The following is a 13,685-nucleotide window of genomic DNA, read 5'->3' as shown; positions in this document are numbered from 1 at the left end:
AAAGATATTTAGATAACTTCTAATTTGTTTGATACGATGTATTAAGTTTCGTTGGCCAAAAAAGATACATTAGAAAAATAATATATTATAAAATTTAAACTTTTCTTAGTATTACTATTTTATATCTTTATCACTGTTTCTTAAAAAATATAATAATTTGAAATGTTAAATAATTTTTTTTCTTAGTAATGGTAAGTAGGCTTTACGAGCATGAATTTTTTTTAAAATCAAAGCAAACAATTTATAGATACATGAAAATCATTTAATATTAATAATGAATATAACATCAATGACTAATAAATATTGCTTTTCAGTCAGAGAACTAATGAAACATTAGATTTTGTAATAAGAAAGTTCTAATAATATCCTTTTTGAATTAAAAAAATATTCTTCAACAAACTAATTAAATATTCTAAAAAGTGGAGAAAAAAAATATTCAATGTATATCTTTAACCAAAATTTAATAAACTAAATAAATTAAAAGAAATATATAAATAGGAAACAATGGTCGTCACTCTCCTTTCTCTCTTCTTCTTCTTCTTTTGGTCTTCTAACTTTCAGAGTAAGGCCTCTCCAATTCAAAAAGTTCACAAAATATTAAAAAGAAAACAAAATTACAAATCTGTTGTCTCTTCTCCCTGATTTGTCTCTTCTGTCAACTTCCTTTGTCATCTCCTCTGATACACATTGTGTTCTCCATCTCAGAAACCCTAGATTTCTCCATCAAATCTAGCTTTTCTTGTTTCTTTGGGAGATTTGCTTTCTCTCGTGGAGACTGTAACAGTAGGAGAAGCTACTTACTTAATTCCAAATCTGCAATCGAGTTCTTAGTGATACTCAAGATTTTAACTTCTTTTTGTTTTTTAGGTTTCATAGAAACAATTTGGATCTTGAAAGCTGATTGATTACTGGGTAAATTAAGAAACCGCCATTGTTGTTCTCTTTATTAGGGTTTACGATTTCTTAGGGAATTAAAGTTTCCTTTTTTAAAAAAATCTCTTCTTTTATTTTTGTACTCTTTAAAGATTTGTAATTTAGGGTTTTTTAATGCATGGACGGAAGAGAAGCAATGACATTTCCAGGCTCGCATCCTCAGTACTATCTTCAAAGAGGATCCTTTCCCAATCTTACACCTTCCCAGGTCGCGAGTGGTCTTCACGCGCCGCCGCCGCCACCACATCCGGGGTTTAGGCCAATGTCAAACCCTAACATTCATCACCCTCAGGCTAGCAACCCAGGACCTCCTCCTTTCTCCATGGCTGAGCACTCTGATTTTGGGCACAGTATTCACATGGGGATGGGTTCCTCTGCTTCTGCTGCGGAGTTTCAGCCGCCTCTATCACAACCGCCGCCACCGCCATCTCCACCGGCGGGGACACCGCCGGCTAGGAAGAAACGTGGACGACCGAGAAAGTATGCTCCTGCTCCTGATGGACCAGTCTCTCTAGGGCTTTCTTCAATGCCTTGTGTTAGTAGTAATAAGTCCAAGGACTCATCTCCAATGTCTGATGATCCTAATGCACCCAGACGAGCCAGAGCCAGAGGTCGACCTCCTGGAACTGGAAGGAAGCAACGCTTGGCTAATCTTGGTGAGATCTCGAGTTTTTTTTCTGCTTAATTACTTGGTCAAGTTAAGTTGTTGCTTTAGCTTTGTCGTTACTGCTACTCAATATTGATTGTTAGGTATTAGATTGACTGATCCATGTGTGGTTGATTTAATGTAAGTTGAGATAGTAATTGGTTATTCTAATGTGGTTGGCCAACATGGTACAAGACTATAAAATATAATATGTAAAGCTTGGATCCTGCTAGAGCTTTAGATGATTCTATGGCCAGATTAGGTTATTGATGTAGCTCTGTTGTTACTGCTACTCAACATTGATTGTTTGGTATTATGTTGATATGATTGTTCATTCTAATGTGATTAGTCAATTGAAAACTTTTAACTCTGTTTATTTATTTTAGGTGAGTGGATGAATACATCAGCTGGATATGCTTTTGGACCTCATGTGATCAGCGTTGAAGCAGGAGAAGTAAAACTCTCAAAACTCCTTTCAATTCTTACTGATTATGTAGCTTTACATTGTTTCAATTTCATTTTAATTTTCTTGCAGGACATTGTTGCGAAAATTGTGTCATTTTCACAGCAAAGACCTCGAGTTCTTTGTATAATGTCAGGCACTGGAACAGTTTCTTCAGTCACTCTGCGTCAACCCGGTTCAACAACACCTCACTTATCATTCAAGGTTTCAAAATCGTTCATTCTGTTAATCGAGAGAATACAAAACCTGGAAAGAGATTTCTAATAGAATCCTTTTTTTTCTTGTTTTCCTTAGGGACGTTATGATATTCTAAGTTTAGGTGGATCGTATCTGGTGAATGATGAAGGTGGATCCAAAAGTCGAACAGGCGGGTTGAGTGTCTCTCTTTCTAATGGCGAAGAAGGTCTTGTTTTTGGCGGTGGAATTAGCACGCTTATCGCAGCCAGCCTTGTTCAGGTATAATTTATGCTACCAATTGAAACTTTTCAGTAATTTGATTTCAGTTTTTTATATGTAACTGAAAAATTTGTTGGTTACTTTGAAGGTGGTGGCTTGTAGTTTTGTATATGGAGCAAGTGCAAAGTCTTATAATACCAATAACAACAAGACCATCAGACAAGAAAAAGAACCAAATGAAGAGCACAACAATAGCGATATGGAGACCACACCGTGTAGTGCACCAGAAGCTGCAGCATCGGCGGGTCAGCAGACGCCACCAAACTTCTCAGCTGCTCAGGGAATGAGCGAATGGCCCGGTTCAGGATCAGGAAGGTCACTTGACGACTCTAGCAGAAACCTACTCACTGATATTGATTTGACTCGCGGATGATTCAAAAAACAAAAACCATTATTAGTCTCTTAAGCAGCAGCAGCATACATAGTGTGAGTGCTGTACATATCTTTGTTGTTGTAGATGTCTCTCTCTGGGAAAGCTAATACCAGACATTTCAGGATTTGAGACCAGATCTCTCAGTTCCTTCTAACACTGTTAATGTAACTGAACTCCCTGCTTTCAGGCTATCTAAGGAGATTTTAACTCTTTAGTTTCTTTTGTGTTCACCAACAACTTCAATACTTGTGTTCACTGAAAGACTATAGTGTATTTGGCTTTCAAGTATCCGAAATACTTAGAAAATTAATTAAAATAGTAAATTTAAATAAGTATAAACAAAAATTGCCAAATAATAAATGTTTGGATATTTTAGTTTTTTTTCTTTATTAGATATAATATACAAGATGTTCTTCCAAGAAGATTGATAATTAATACATGAAAAGCATTTAACATTAATGAATAATATTCTCAGTGACTAATAAATTTCGTTTTCAGTCAGAGAGAGATGTAATGAGACATTATTAGATTTTGTTATAAAATCATTCAAGAAAGTCTATATCCTTTTTTAATAAATAAATCAGTAAAAATCTCAAACAAACCAAATTTAATATTCTCAAAAAAAGGGAGAAATAAAAAGAAGACAATAACACAATATTAATTAAAAAGAAATATATAAATAGAAAACAAACAATGGTCGTCTTCGTCACGCTCCTTTCTCTTCTTCAGTCTCCTTTTTTATTTTATTTTTTTTCTGAGATTTGCTTTCTCTGCTAGAGGAGACTGTAACAGTACGAGGAGCTACTTTTAACTGTTTTGTCTACATACATTTCAAATTTGCAATTTACTTTCTTGAGTTCACTTAGAACTCAAGATTTAGCCTTTTTTTTTTCTTTCTAGGGTTCATTGAAACAATTTTGGATCTTGAGTCCATTAGCTGAAAAGACCCGACTTTGATTACTGGGTATATTATAAAAACCCGCCATTGTTGTTTCTCTTTACTACTTTGGGGATTTAGGGTTTACGATTTCTAGTTGGTAGATAAAAATTTTTGTTTTTTTGAGAAAAGTTTCCTTTTTTAAAATCTCTTAAGAGAGTTGTAATTTAGGGTTTTAAATGCATGGATGGGAGAGAAGCTATGGCATTTCCAGGCTCGCATCCTCAGTACTATCTTCAGAGAGGAGCCTTTACCAATCTTACACCTTCCCAAGTCGCGAGTGGGTTTCACGCGCCGCCGCCGCCACCTCCCGGAATGAGGCCAATGTTAAACCCTAACATTCATCACCCTCAGGCTAGCAATCCGGGGGCTCCTTTCTCTATGGCTGAGCAGCAGAGGCACTCTGATTTTGGGCACAGTATTCACATGGGGATGGGTTCTTCTGCGGCGGTTCAGCCGCCTCTGTCGCAGCCTCAGCCACCGCCGGATACACCGATGGTTAAGAAGAAACGTGGAAGGCCGAGAAAGTATGCTCCTGAGGGACAAGTTTCTTTAGGGCTTTCTCCAATGCCTTGTGTTAGTAAGAAGTCTAAGGACTCTTCTTCAATGTCTGATCCTAATGCACCTAAACGAGCCAGAGGTCGACCCCCTGGAACTGGAAGGAAGCAACGTTTGGCTAATCTTGGTGAGATCTCAAGTTTTTCTCTGTACTTGGTCTAGTTAAGTTGTTGCTTAGGACATGAGCTTGGATCTTTTGTGATTAGGTGAAAGTTTGAATGGTAGAAGCTATGGTTAAGTTATTGTTTTGTTTCTTTAGCTCTGTTGTTATTGCCACTCAACAACAGATGAGTAATTCGTCATTAGGATGTGTTTAGTCAACTCAGTATTAGTAGATTTGAACAAATCGACTTCTTGATTAAGATACAGTATGTAGCTTTGGAACAACTTTCTTCTACATACATTGAACACGAGCTGGGGTTCTTATGATTAGAGCTAGATTTTGGATGCTAGAAGCTTAAGATGATTCTATGGTCATATTAGGTTATTGATTTAGCTCTGGTGTTACTGCTACTCAACATTGATTGTTTGGTATTAAGCTGTGAAAGAGTAATTTGACTGATCCACTTGTGTTGAGATAAGTAATTGGTCATGACAATGTCATTTAAATCTGTTCATTACTTTAGGTGAGTGGATGAATACATCAGCTGGATTTGCTTTTGCACCTCATGTCATCAGCGTTGGAGCAGGAGAAGTAAACTCTCAAAACTCCTTTCAATCTTAATGATTTATGCAGCTTTTTAATTTCCTTTATATTTTTCTTGTAGGACATTGTCTCGAAAGTTTTGTCATTTTCACAGAAAAGACCTCGGGCTCTTTGTATAATGTCAGGCACTGGAACGGTTTCTTCAGTCACTCTGCGTGAACCTGCTTCAACAGCGCCTTCCTTAACATTCGAGGTTTCAAATCGTTCAATCAGTTAATCGGAAAAAAGAACCTAAATGTCGAAAGCTAAAGATTCTTATCCCTTCTTTGTGTTATACAGGGACGTTTTGAGATTCTAAGTTTAGGTGGATCTTATCTGGTGAATGAAGAAGGTGGATCCAAAAGTCGAACAGGCGGTTTGAGTGTCTCTCTTTCTGGTATTGAAGGTCATGTTATTGGTGGTGGAATTGGAATGCTTATCGCAGCCAGCCTCGTTCAGGTACTTTGAATCTTAATGGTTGAAAAGTGAATCTAAACATCATATTTAATGATTTGTTTGTGCTGTTTACATGTGTTTGAATGCATATCTTACACAAAATTTCTACTCAGTTTTGGGTGCTTTCACCTTGTAAGTGTCCGTGTAACAAATTTTAGTTCAGCTCAGTTTTGGACTAACAAACCAAAACAAAGAAGTAAATGGTTCATTTCTGATACAAAATTTTTGTTTGGTTCCGTGAAGTTTTGTTTTGGTTGTAATTGGTTGGTATAAAATTTGTGCTACCCGGAATACAAAAGTTTAAAACATTGTTTTGTTTGTTTGGATCTGTTTATATGTAATGTGTCTCTTAAACTGAAAAACTTGTTTGTAATGTTGAAGGTGGTAGCTTGTAGTTTTGTATACGGAGCAAGTGCAAAGTCCTATACTACCAATAACAACAAGACCATCAAACAAGAAAAAGAACCAAAGGAAGAGCAAAACAATAGCGACATGGAGACAACACCAGCTAGTGCACCAGAACCAGAAGCATCGGCGGGTCAGCAGACGCCACAGAACTTCTCAGCTCAGGGAATGAGCGGATGGCCCGGTTCAGGTTCAGGCTCAGGCAGATCACTTGACTCGAGTAGACCTCTACTCACTGATATTGATTTGACTCGTGGATGATTCTAAACAAAAACATTATAGTCTTTCATCCTATCACTACCCTTTAGTCTTGGAAGCAGCAGCAGCATACAGAATGTGAGTGCTGTAAATATCTTTGTTGTTGTAGATTTATCTCTCTGGGAATGTTAAAACCAGACATTTTAAGGATTTGAGACCAGATCTCTCTCAGTACCTTCTAACATTGTTGAATTAAATGTAACAGAACCACCCCCACTTTCAGGCTTTTTAAGGAGATGTTTTAACTATATTTGTACTAGTTCCGATTTATTTGCTCTTGTAATGGCTTTATGAGAAGGAAAGTCAAGAAAGATGCGACGATGATTAATTGATTATACTATACTACTCCCTGCAGAGGGTTAAGAAGAAATTGCTAAGAACGTATAGAGAAACTTCTAGACTTCATGTATCTGTATCTGACGTCCTCGAAGGAGTCAAGGAACCATGAAATCTTTTGAAGTCGCAGCAAAAGAGTTACGCAAGAAAATTCAAAGCAACATACAGACAAGAGGCGTTTACTATGACTTTAACCGAGTTATCTTGAGTCGTCACAAAGCAACCTCTATTTAAAGGTTTTGTGACCTAAAAGGAAACAAATCGAGAAATTAAAAACGAAGCATGTCTTCTTTGATCTTCCTTTTCATTTTGTCTTTCCTCAATACTAGTTTCACAGCTTGTGCTCAAAATCCTAATTTCCTAGGTGGTTTCTGTCCGAACACGACAACTTTCTCAAGAAACAGCACTTACTCCATTAATCTCACAACTCTTTTGTCTTCTCTCTCTTCCCGCAATGCTTCATACTCCACCGGATTCCAAAATGCTACGGCTGGAGAATCCCCCGATATGATCACCGGTCTTTTCCTCTGCCGGGGAGACCTCTCGCCGGAGGCTTGCCGTAACTGCGTCGTCTTTTCCGTCAACGACACGCTTACTCGTTGTCCTAACGTGAGACAAGCCGTGCTCTACTACGATCATTGTATGCTCAGATACTCTCACCGCAATATCCTATCGACCCCTACACTCAATCAAAAAATTTTTATGACTAACGGCAACAATATGTCATATAAACAAGTAGGCCGGTTCGAAGATACGGTGTCACTTAAACTCAACCAAGCTGCGGTCGAGGCAGCGAATAGTCCTCGAAAGTTCTTTACGTTTAAGAGCAATTGGACTGCGTTCCAGAATCTGTACGGCCTGGTTCAGTGCACACCTGATCTCACGACACAAGACTGTTTGCGTTGCTTACAAATATCCATTAATGGATTGCCTTTTTACAGAATTGGGGCAAGAATTCTTTATCCTAGTTGTAATTCTAGGTACGAGATTTACTCGTTCTACAATGAAACCGCCATTACAACACCACCACTGCCACAGCTGTCCCCGCCTCTCGTGCCATCTCCTCTGCGACCTGGTGAACTATTTCTTCTTCCTCTGTTTTTCTTCTTTCTCTAAGTTACCAATAGGGAAAGTTTCTATTTTTGACTTTTGATTCATCTGCCAGTACTATACCATCTTAAATAAATTGATCTTTGAAACGCAGGGAAAGGTGGGAATCCAAGTGTCTTAGTGGTAGCCATTGTTGTACTTGTTATTTTGGTTGTCCTGCTTCCCATAGCTTGTTACTGTTTCCTTGCAAAGAGGGCAAAGAAGACTTATGACACAGCACCTGCATTTCATGGTAAAGATTCTTCAACTCATTAATCTTTATTAGGTTTGAGTGACTGATTCTGATTACTAGCGACTTTTACTGCGCAACAGGAGATGATATAACAACTGCAGACTCACTGCAGCTCGATTATAGAACAATCCAAACTGCAACAAATGATTTTGCAGAGAGGAATAAGATTGGTCAAGGTGGATTTGGTGAGGTTTACAAGGTATTATTTTACTGTTCCTCTTGAGGTTGTCTACTTTTATTCGTGTTGCCTACACATTTAAATAACCAGATGATGCTTTGCTTGATAAAAAATTTAAAACATGTGTAGGGAATATTATCGAATGGGACTGAAGTTGCGGTGAAGAGACTGTCGAAAACTTCAGGACAAGGTGAAACAGAGTTCAAGAACGAGGTTGTTGTGGTGGCAAAGCTTCAGCACAGGAACCTGGTAAGGCTACAAGGATTTTGTCTAGAAGGTGAAGAAAGAATACTAGTCTACGAGTATGTGCGCAACAAAAGCCTTGATTATATCATCTTTGGTCAGTTACATTGTTCCAATGATTCGTTTACTCATTTCTTGAATATCAAAGGTTGCAAAATATTTTGGAAGCTAACTTGTACTTTATGGATGTGCATAGACCCTGCAAAGAAAAGTCAACTAGACTGGACTCTTCGATTCAAGATCATTGATGGGATTGCTAGAGGAATTCTCTATCTTCATCAAGACTCACGCCTCACGGTCATACACCGTGACCTCAAAGCGAGTAACATTCTCCTTGACGAGGATATGAATCCGAAAATTGCTGATTTTGGAATGGCAAGGATCTTTGGAATGGACCAAACCCAAGAGAAGACAGGCAGAGTAGTTGGTACCCTGTAAGTCTTTCCGCCTCTAGTTGTCATAAGTTGAACATTATATTCTGACAATAAACCAATGCTTTTCTTCTGAATATTAGCGGTTACATGCCTCCCGAATATGTGATGGGAGGCCACTTCTCAATGAAATCTGATGTCTATAGCTTTGGAGTGTTAGTTCTTGAGATTATAAGTGGTAGGAGGAATAGCAGCTTTCATGAGAGAGACGTCGCACGTGACTTGGTCACATATGTAAGTTTCAGTATAAGTTATACAGGTATTGATTGCTTGCATTGCAAGAACTGATTGATTGATATCCTCTAGGCTTGGAGGCTTTGGAGTAACGGAACAGCGTTAGATCTCGTGGATCCAATCATTGAAGGAAATTGCCAGAAGAATGAAGTGATTCGATGCATCCATATCGGACTTTTATGTGTTCAAGAAGATCCTGTAAAGCGTCCGACCTTGTCAACCATTTTCGTGATGCTCACTAGTAATACTGTGACTTTACCAGTGCCTCAGCAACCAGGGTTTTCCGTTCAGACTAGAAACCAGCTTCATCAATGGAGCACCTCTGTTGACCGTTCGTTGATCACTGATATATATCCTCGTTGAATATGATGTTAACCTTACAACGCTGGAATCATCATCTGCTATTATTTATTTTCGATGAAACCTTGGAGTAGGTTTAATCATATGGCTCACAGATTGGATCAGTTTGGTTCATCTAAATTAAACCTTTAGTTTTGTTTTGTGAACCTGTCAAGATTTTATGTGGTTCTTTTGTATCTTAGTCAACTTGATTCTCTTATAATATGATGATGCTCTGGTGTCTTTTTATCAACCTTAATGGGAGAGCAACATGTTAGGATTTAGGAAACAAAAATAGAGCAAAACATTTCAAATCCAAGGCAATGTCATAACTCTTTATTAAATAAGAGAGGTTCATTATCAAATACAATTCGATTCAACAACAAAGCTTTCATCATCTCAGGAGATATTCAGAAGCTTATATATGTCATGCTGCAGAAAAAATGAGACAGAGAAGTTAGCAGAGTGAGTGAATAAGAGAGCAAGAGAGAGAGAGAGATATAGTTTCGCTACCTCAAGGGTAAGAGGGGAGGTAGTTGGATAATAACGTTCTACGGCTTGACCCTTCTTATCAACAAGAAACTTAGCAAAGTTCCATTGAATGTCATCACCAAAGATTCCCCATTTGCCTTTCTTCAAGAACTTATACAGAGGAGATTCATTCTCTCCGTTTACTTCAATCTAACACACAACACAACCGGACATATTCAGTTGTTATAAAAAAAAACTCAAGACATAGAGAATTGTAATGAATTCGTCGAGTGATCGATCTACCACCTTGTTGAAAATGGGGAATTCAGATTTGAAGCGAGTACAGACAAAGTCAGTAATCTGGTCATTAGTTCCCGGTTCCTCGTCACCAAACTGGTTACAAGGAAATGCTAGAATCTCCAGACCTGTAACAAGACAACATCAATCGAGAACTAATCGAGTTGAAGAAACGAGAGACCATCAGAGACATTTATTGAAAAATCAGATTTACCTTTCTCTTTGTACTTGCTATAAAGCTCATTCAACTCAGTGTAGTTTGAGTTTGTCATCCCACTGAGACCATCAGAGAAGAGTATAATAAACAAGACAAGAAACCTAAAATTTTAAACAGAAGGCGCAAGTACAAAAAAAACAACCAACCATTTGGAAGCAACATTGACAATCAAAAGAACTTTGTCTTTGTATTGACTGAGTTCTAAGCTGTCTCCCTTTGCATCCTGTTGCAATTATTCAGCTAAAGACTCAGAGAGAGAGGCCAACACAAGAACTCAATCAAAGATCAAAGAAAACAATCCCCAATCAACAGAAGAAGACAAATCAATGATCAACTGAAAACATGATCCATCATACTCTAATTGATTCTACACCTATTATAACCAACAAGACACATTAAAGTACAAATCTTTTCACACTATTATCAGATTGTCTTAGAACCCTATTTCAAAGGTGCTTCCTTTCAACAAAAAAATAAAATAAAAAAGAAAACCCCATTCATTCAAGTTATCAGAGACAGAGAGTGTTACAGAATCGATGATTCAAGTTAGAGCAATTTTAAATCACCTCGATGCTTATCTCGTAAACAGATTCTGGGTCCTTCGTCGCCATTGCACTATAAAATTAGAAATGCCAGAGAATCAGAAAGGAGTCAACGAGGAAAGAGACAAGCTGAAGCCGAGAAGCTAAAAAAGAGACTAGAAGAGAGACTTGTGGCAATTATTCGCTTTACACGCGCGGCTAGTGCGCGTGGCGTTTGATATAATCGTAATAAACTTTTGGGCTTAATGGGTTTCTTTCTAATGGGCCACATTTATATATTTGTCAGCATCTTTTTTTTTTTTTTTTGTATTTTTGGCAAATCCATTCCAATAACCAATTTATCATATGTAATTTATACGAGGATTCAAACTAGTATAGAAGAAAAGCTTCGTCAATGACAATCATATTAATGAAACAGGTAGCTTATTGTTGACTTTTGTAATAATTTTTATTTTATATCAACCTAGCAAAAAAAGTTTTAGAACTGCAATTTTCTATTTCATCCTACGAAACTCTAATTCATAAGTCACCCTACCAGCCCACGACTGCACCACCTTATACAATAAGTTATTTTAAACATTTTGGGAATCATCTTTTGAGGTCACATCAATTTTTGAAACCTAAAATATTCAAATAATCGAACTACATTTGATTAAAAAAAATTGACAATGAGATTCAAAGAAAACAAAAAATTATACAGTTTTTGTAATCTTACGGAGTAAACTATCCATAGTAATATCAAAAGCATCTCGAAACCTCTCAAACTTGGCATTACTATCTCCATAGACCAAACCAGGCAAAAGCTCATGAACAATGTAACTCCTCATATCCTCTCTTTCCCTTAGTGTCTTTGACATCAACTTCTCGATCACACTCACTTTCTTTACCTTCACGTCTTCTTTGTTTATATACACTGAATATCTCCGGTGATCTTCCGGTAAATGCCACGTGTACTGATAATACGCGCTGTACGGATCAAAGATCACCGGAATACAACCTAATATGAGGGAATCGAAAATCGATTTCCTTGTCGGGCTGTCTCCGGGCGGTTGGAGGCAGAACTCCGAATCCCGGAAAAGCTCGATAACCGTTTCCGGTTTGTCGCAGCCTCCGGCGGTACAGTTCAAAAACCGGCATTGGTTTGGAGATGATTTGCATTGGTCAATCAATATTGACCGGATGCTATCAGGCTTGCCTGGTCTTGCTCCACCGGCGAAGCTGATTAGGCTCCGACGAGGCTTTCCGATGATCTTATTTTGCCAGTTGGCGATATCATCGTCGGTTTTAGGGTGGAAGTATGTCGGATGAGGTATCGCCACGTCGTTAGCTTCCCATGGATTACGTTCGATGAGAAGCTTTGTAGGGTTTTTCATTTCTTGCATCTCAAGTAAACTTGACCCCCAAGAAAACTTATCATTCCTCCTAAAATCCCAAGAGATCTTTCCGAGAACAAAAACATGATCTTTTCCAGCGTTTTTTCTCCATGATTGCTTTGATCCGAGCCATTTAACAACCTCGATCGCCAAAACATCCTTCACATCCTCAGAAACGTTCTTGAAATGCCATCTCAAAACATCGATACCACCATAAAAAGGCACATAGAAGAGCTTCGCTTTGCTCTCATCATAAACCCTACATGGATGCTTCAAAACTCTAGAGTGAAAGATCGGCTCAAGAGAATACTGATGCGTTTTGAACCAGCCTTTACCGAGAGTCTCAATCAATTCACCAAATGCATCGTTCTTGAAGTAGCTGCAAAAATTAGCCCATGGAACCATATCGGAGCATTCCCCCAACAAATCTTTGTTGAACTTGGACGGTAAATCGTAAACGTAGACCCCTTGTCCTTCGCAAGATCTAGGCTTTTTGCGGTTGCTTCCCATCGATAGCCAAGATCTTTGTACTTGAAGATACTTTTCAACGGCTTTCAGAGCGGTTTCCTCGTCTTCGTCCTTAGATTTGAAATATCTGTATCGTTCTTCGCCGGTTTCTGGATCCCAGTCAATCAACACATCGTGATCAATCTCGTTAACTTTGGATTCAGAATCTTGATCAAGAACGGAATCAATATTCTCCTCATGGATAGGTTTAGAATCTTGATCAAGAATGGAAATTCTTTCCCCGGTGAAAGTTTCATTCTTTATGACGTTGAGGCTTGTTCCGATGGTAGATTTGTCTCTTTCTCCCGAGAACGTTTCATTGTTTGCGAAACCCTTGTCTTCATCTTTACCAAGAACAAGAACGTTCTTCTCTTCTTGACTTCTTACCACACCTTCACTAACCGGTTTAGTGAAATTGTTGGCTGGCACACGTAAAGCCGGCTGAGAACCGGCAGTGAGACAATAAAGATCATTGAGCTTCCGCGAAGAGATGCAAATGTGAACTACATTACCGGAGATAACGGTCGTGGAAGTGGACCAAAGATAAATGAAGAAGAGAAAGAGAATCGTGAGAGGTACACGATAGAGAATTGATCTGGAGCAAGTACGAGAATCTTTAGGTGTTATCTCGGGTTTCTCGGTTTCGGTTTTTTTGGATGTTCTCGGTCGTCTCTTTGAGACGGAGACAGGCATTTTCTTGTTTGGTTGTTTTTTGGACTCTACTTTTTAAGCTTTTGTATATTGCTTTCTACGGACATGCACGCACGTCGTCGTCTAATAATTGTCATATATGATCATTGAGTTTGCACGTCTTGGAGTAACAAAAATATAAGTATTTGATTTAGAATAATTAAATATATATTTAGATTAATTATACATGTGTGGATATGTAAAAGATGTTAATTATATATTTAAGTGTGTTATAGTATTCAATGAATCTTGTATTGAAATTAATCCAAATGTTAGTAGCTAAAAGAACTAAATTGACGTGTCTCCAAGTTTGAA

The 13,685-nt window shown here is 38.0% G+C and overlaps 5 protein-coding genes across 9 annotated transcripts; 3 read left to right on the top strand and 2 right to left on the bottom strand.

The window, feature by feature from the left end:
- Positions 531 to 3,085, top strand: LOC104714703 (AT-hook motif nuclear-localized protein 5-like). 5 transcript variants are annotated; one of them, XM_010432148.1, is made up of 7 exons: positions 531 to 783; positions 868 to 912; positions 1,068 to 1,589; positions 1,966 to 2,033; positions 2,115 to 2,246; positions 2,337 to 2,498; positions 2,587 to 3,085. In XM_010432148.1, the coding sequence occupies exons 3-7, from the start codon at positions 1,070 to 1,072 to the stop codon at positions 2,869 to 2,871; spliced, it is 1,167 nt and encodes a 388-aa protein (XP_010430450.1). In that variant the 5' UTR covers positions 531 to 783; positions 868 to 912; positions 1,068 to 1,069; the 3' UTR covers positions 2,872 to 3,085. The 5 variants fall into 5 exon arrangements, with proteins under 5 accessions (XP_010430450.1, XP_010430449.1, XP_010430446.1 ...); XM_010432147.1 differs by having other exon boundaries at positions 1,063 to 1,589; XM_010432144.1 differs by having other exon boundaries at positions 1,026 to 1,589.
- LOC104714702 (AT-hook motif nuclear-localized protein 5) lies at positions 3,568 to 6,418 on the top strand. Its single transcript, XM_010432140.2, has 5 exons — positions 3,568 to 4,493; positions 4,993 to 5,060; positions 5,134 to 5,265; positions 5,352 to 5,510; positions 5,889 to 6,418. Exons 1-5 carry the CDS (start codon positions 3,992 to 3,994, stop codon positions 6,171 to 6,173), a joined length of 1,146 nt encoding a protein of 381 aa, XP_010430442.1. The 5' UTR covers positions 3,568 to 3,991; the 3' UTR covers positions 6,174 to 6,418.
- Positions 6,757 to 9,492, top strand: LOC104714701 (cysteine-rich receptor-like protein kinase 15). The gene is made up of 7 exons (XM_010432138.2): positions 6,757 to 7,581; positions 7,711 to 7,848; positions 7,929 to 8,047; positions 8,156 to 8,366; positions 8,466 to 8,703; positions 8,784 to 8,934; positions 9,007 to 9,492. Exons 1-7 carry the CDS (start codon positions 6,789 to 6,791, stop codon positions 9,295 to 9,297), a joined length of 1,941 nt encoding a protein of 646 aa, XP_010430440.1. The 5' UTR covers positions 6,757 to 6,788; the 3' UTR covers positions 9,298 to 9,492.
- On the bottom strand, positions 9,569 to 10,947 carry LOC104714700 (probable glutathione peroxidase 8). Its single transcript, XM_010432137.2, has 6 exons — positions 10,825 to 10,947; positions 10,405 to 10,481; positions 10,256 to 10,317; positions 10,051 to 10,169; positions 9,787 to 9,954; positions 9,569 to 9,705 (listed from the first exon to the last, which is right to left on the bottom strand). Exons 1-6 carry the CDS (start codon positions 10,867 to 10,869, stop codon positions 9,673 to 9,675), a joined length of 504 nt encoding a protein of 167 aa, XP_010430439.1. The 5' UTR covers positions 10,870 to 10,947; the 3' UTR covers positions 9,569 to 9,672.
- Positions 11,374 to 13,438, bottom strand: LOC104716075 (xyloglucan-specific galacturonosyltransferase 1-like). Its single transcript, XM_010433419.1, has 2 exons — positions 13,433 to 13,438; positions 11,374 to 13,376 (listed from the first exon to the last, which is right to left on the bottom strand). The coding sequence occupies exons 1-2, from the start codon at positions 13,436 to 13,438 to the stop codon at positions 11,493 to 11,495; spliced, it is 1,890 nt and encodes a 629-aa protein (XP_010431721.1). The 3' UTR covers positions 11,374 to 11,492.

Source organism: Camelina sativa, chromosome 9 (assembly GCF_000633955.1).
Source record: "Camelina sativa cultivar DH55 chromosome 9, Cs, whole genome shotgun sequence".
NCBI lineage: Eukaryota > Viridiplantae > Streptophyta > Magnoliopsida > Brassicales > Brassicaceae > Camelina > Camelina sativa.
The sequence above is the reverse complement of the archived record's forward strand: the minus strand, read 5'-3'. Positions and strand labels throughout refer to the sequence as shown.

What these genes read in the sequence shown, in the direction of transcription:
- LOC104714703 (XM_010432144.1), top strand. Translation starts at nt 1,052, where the DNA reads ATGGACGGAAGAGAAGCAATGACATTTCCAGGCTCGCATCCTCAGTAC. An exon ending in TCAGCGTTGAAGCAGGAGAA is followed by an intron (nt 2,034 to 2,114) that starts GTAAAACTCTCA and finishes ATTTTCTTGCAG; the next exon opens with GACATTGTTGCGAAAATTGT. An exon ending in TCGCAGCCAGCCTTGTTCAG is followed by an intron (nt 2,499 to 2,586) that starts GTATAATTTATG and finishes GTTACTTTGAAG; the next exon opens with GTGGTGGCTTGTAGTTTTGT.
- LOC104714702 (XM_010432140.2), top strand. Translation starts at nt 3,992, where the DNA reads ATGGATGGGAGAGAAGCTATGGCATTTCCAGGCTCGCATCCTCAGTAC. An exon ending in CGCCTTCCTTAACATTCGAG is followed by an intron (nt 5,266 to 5,351) that starts GTTTCAAATCGT and finishes TGTGTTATACAG; the next exon opens with GGACGTTTTGAGATTCTAAG. An exon ending in TCGCAGCCAGCCTCGTTCAG is followed by an intron (nt 5,511 to 5,888) that starts GTACTTTGAATC and finishes GTAATGTTGAAG; the next exon opens with GTGGTAGCTTGTAGTTTTGT.
- LOC104714701 (XM_010432138.2), top strand. Translation starts at nt 6,789, where the DNA reads ATGTCTTCTTTGATCTTCCTTTTCATTTTGTCTTTCCTCAATACTAGT. An exon ending in GATTTGGTGAGGTTTACAAG is followed by an intron (nt 8,048 to 8,155) that starts GTATTATTTTAC and finishes AAACATGTGTAG; the next exon opens with GGAATATTATCGAATGGGAC. An exon ending in CCTTGATTATATCATCTTTG is followed by an intron (nt 8,367 to 8,465) that starts GTCAGTTACATT and finishes GGATGTGCATAG; the next exon opens with ACCCTGCAAAGAAAAGTCAA.
- LOC104714700 (XM_010432137.2), bottom strand. Translation starts at nt 10,869, where the DNA reads ATGGCGACGAAGGACCCAGAATCTGTTTACGAGATAAGCATCGAG. An exon ending in TTTACGAGATAAGCATCGAG is followed by an intron (nt 10,482 to 10,824) that starts GTGATTTAAAAT and finishes TAATTGCAACAG; the next exon opens with GATGCAAAGGGAGACAGCTT. An exon ending in AATTCCCCATTTTCAACAAG is followed by an intron (nt 9,955 to 10,050) that starts GTGGTAGATCGA and finishes GTTGTGTGTTAG; the next exon opens with ATTGAAGTAAACGGAGAGAA.